The sequence below is a fragment of the Eimeria mitis genome, genomic scaffold (assembly GCF_000499745.2).
Source record: "Eimeria mitis Houghton genomic scaffold, Emh_scaff3063, whole genome shotgun sequence".
Taxonomy (NCBI): Eukaryota; Apicomplexa; class Conoidasida; order Eucoccidiorida; family Eimeriidae; genus Eimeria; species Eimeria mitis.
In genome coordinates this window covers 2,609-4,565 of record NW_013571411.1, presented here as the reverse complement: position 1 = coordinate 4,565, position 1,957 = coordinate 2,609, and the positions used below count along the sequence as shown (strand labels likewise).

At 50.9% G+C, this 1,957-nt stretch overlaps 1 protein-coding gene across 1 annotated transcript in view; it reads left to right on the top strand.

The window, feature by feature from the left end:
* Window positions 1-225: 225 nt before the first annotated feature.
* EMH_0061880 (NOT2/NOT3/NOT5 domain-containing protein, putative) overlaps window positions 226-1,957 on the top strand; it is a gene marked incomplete at both ends in the record, with an annotated part of 2,830 nt that continues 1,098 nt past the window's right edge. The window contains 3 exons of the mRNA XM_013497973.1: window positions 226-775; window positions 1,129-1,311; window positions 1,698-1,957. Coding sequence (XP_013353427.1) covers window positions 226-775; window positions 1,129-1,311; window positions 1,698-1,957 — 993 coding nt within the window. The remainder of the gene's footprint in view (window positions 776-1,128; window positions 1,312-1,697) is intronic.

Below are 1,957 nucleotides of genomic sequence, written 5' to 3'. Positions count from 1 at the left end.
TATTATTATTTTATATATTCTGTTTTTTTTTCTTTTGTTTATTTATTTATTTGTTGCTGCTGCTGCTGCTTCTCTCTCTTTTGCTGTTGCTGTTGCTGCAGTTAGCTGTTGCAGCATAAGCATCCGGGTTGTTGTGTCTGATTCTGAGTGATATTTCTGCTGCTGCTGCTGCTGCTGCTGTTGCTGCTGCTGCTGCTGCTGCTGCTGCTGCAGCAGCAAGTAGGAATGGCAGAAAGAAGGAGACTGCAGCAGGAGGTGGAGAGAACGCTGCGGCGGGTTGACGATGGGTGCGAGGTGTTTATGAGTATATATAACAAATACAAGCAGCAGCAGCAGCAGCAGCAGCAGCAGCAGCAGCAGCAGCAGCAGCAGCAGCAGACAGCAGCAGCAGGAGGAGGTGGAGGAGGAGGAGGAGGAGGATCAGCGGCAGCAGCAACAGCAGCAACAGGAATACCAACAGCAGCAGCAAACAGCAGAATAGAGATAGAGATGAAAAAAGAAATAAAAAAACTACAAAGACAAAGAGATATAATAAAAGGATGGCAGCTAAACAACAACGAAATAAAAAATAAAACACCACTAGACAGCAGCAGAAAGAAGATAGAGAGATGTATGGAGCTGTATAGACAGTGGGAGAGAGAGACAAAGACAAAAGCATATAGTAAGGATGGTTTAGCAGCAGCAACTGCTGCTGCTGCTGCAGCAGCAAATGCTGCTGCTGCAGCAAACGCTGCTGCTGCAGCAAATGCTGCTGCTGCTGCTGCTGCAGCAGAAAGTAATAACGTTTCTCCTGCTGCTGATGATAAACATAGAGATGCTGTTGCTGCTGCGCTGCTGCTGCTGCAGCAGAGAGCAGCAGCACTGCAGACAGATTTAAATATAAATAATAAAAGAGGCAGCAGAAAGGAAAAAGAAAAAGAAAAAGAAAAAGAAAAAAAAAAAACAGAACAGCTGCTGCAGCTGCATGCGTTTCATATACAAAAACTAACACAGGTGCTGCAGCTAGCTGATGGGGGGTTGTTGTCTGCAGCAGCACTTGCTGCTGTTGCTGCTGCAGCAGANAGGTGCTGCAGCTAGCTGATGGGGGGTTGTTGTCTGCAGCAGCACTTGCTGCTGTTGCTGCTGCAGCAGAAGACTACAGCAGCAGCAGCAGCAGCAGCAGCAGCAGCACGAATACAGAGCTTCTTATTGATGCTTCTGTATATGACTGTATACATGCAGAAAGCAGCAGCAGCAGCAGCAGCAGCAGCAGCAGCAGCAGCAGCAATAGAGGGAGAGAACTAACAGAACACAACACAGATGATGCGCTGTGTAAGATTCAATTTGCTGCTGCTGCTGTTGCTGCTGCTGCTGCTGTTGTTGCTGCTGCTGTTGGTGCTGTTGCTGTCGGTGCTGTTGTTGCTGCTGCTGCTCCTGCCGTTGTTGCTGCTGCTGTTATTGCTGCTCCTGCTGTTGTTCCTGCTGCTGTTGTTGTTGCTGTTGTTGCTGCTACTGTCCTGCTGCTGCTGCTGTTGCTGCTTCTGCTGGTGCGCTGTTGCTGGTGTTTCTGTTGCTGCTGCGCTTTCATATGGTGCTGCTGCTGCGACTGGTGCTGCTGCTGCTACTGCTTTTGCGTTGCTGCTGCTGCATTTGTTGCTGCTGCTGCTGCTGCTGCATTTGTTGCTGCTGCTGCTGCATTTGCTGCTGTGTGCATGCAGCAGCAGACACGCCTTCGAATTCTGCTGCAGAGGGGAGCAGCAGCAGCTCTTCTCGGGGCCCCCGCTCCAGCAGCAGCAGCAGCAGCAGCAGCAGCAGCAGCAGCGGCAGCAGCAACCGGCGGGCGTTGAGTGCTGCTGAGGAGACAGAGGGAACAGCAAAAAGAAACAGCAGACGCGGCAGCAGCCCCAGCAATGCTGCAAGCAGCAGCAGCAGCAGCAGCAGCAGCAGCAGCAGCAAAGGCAAGCAGCAGCAGCACCAG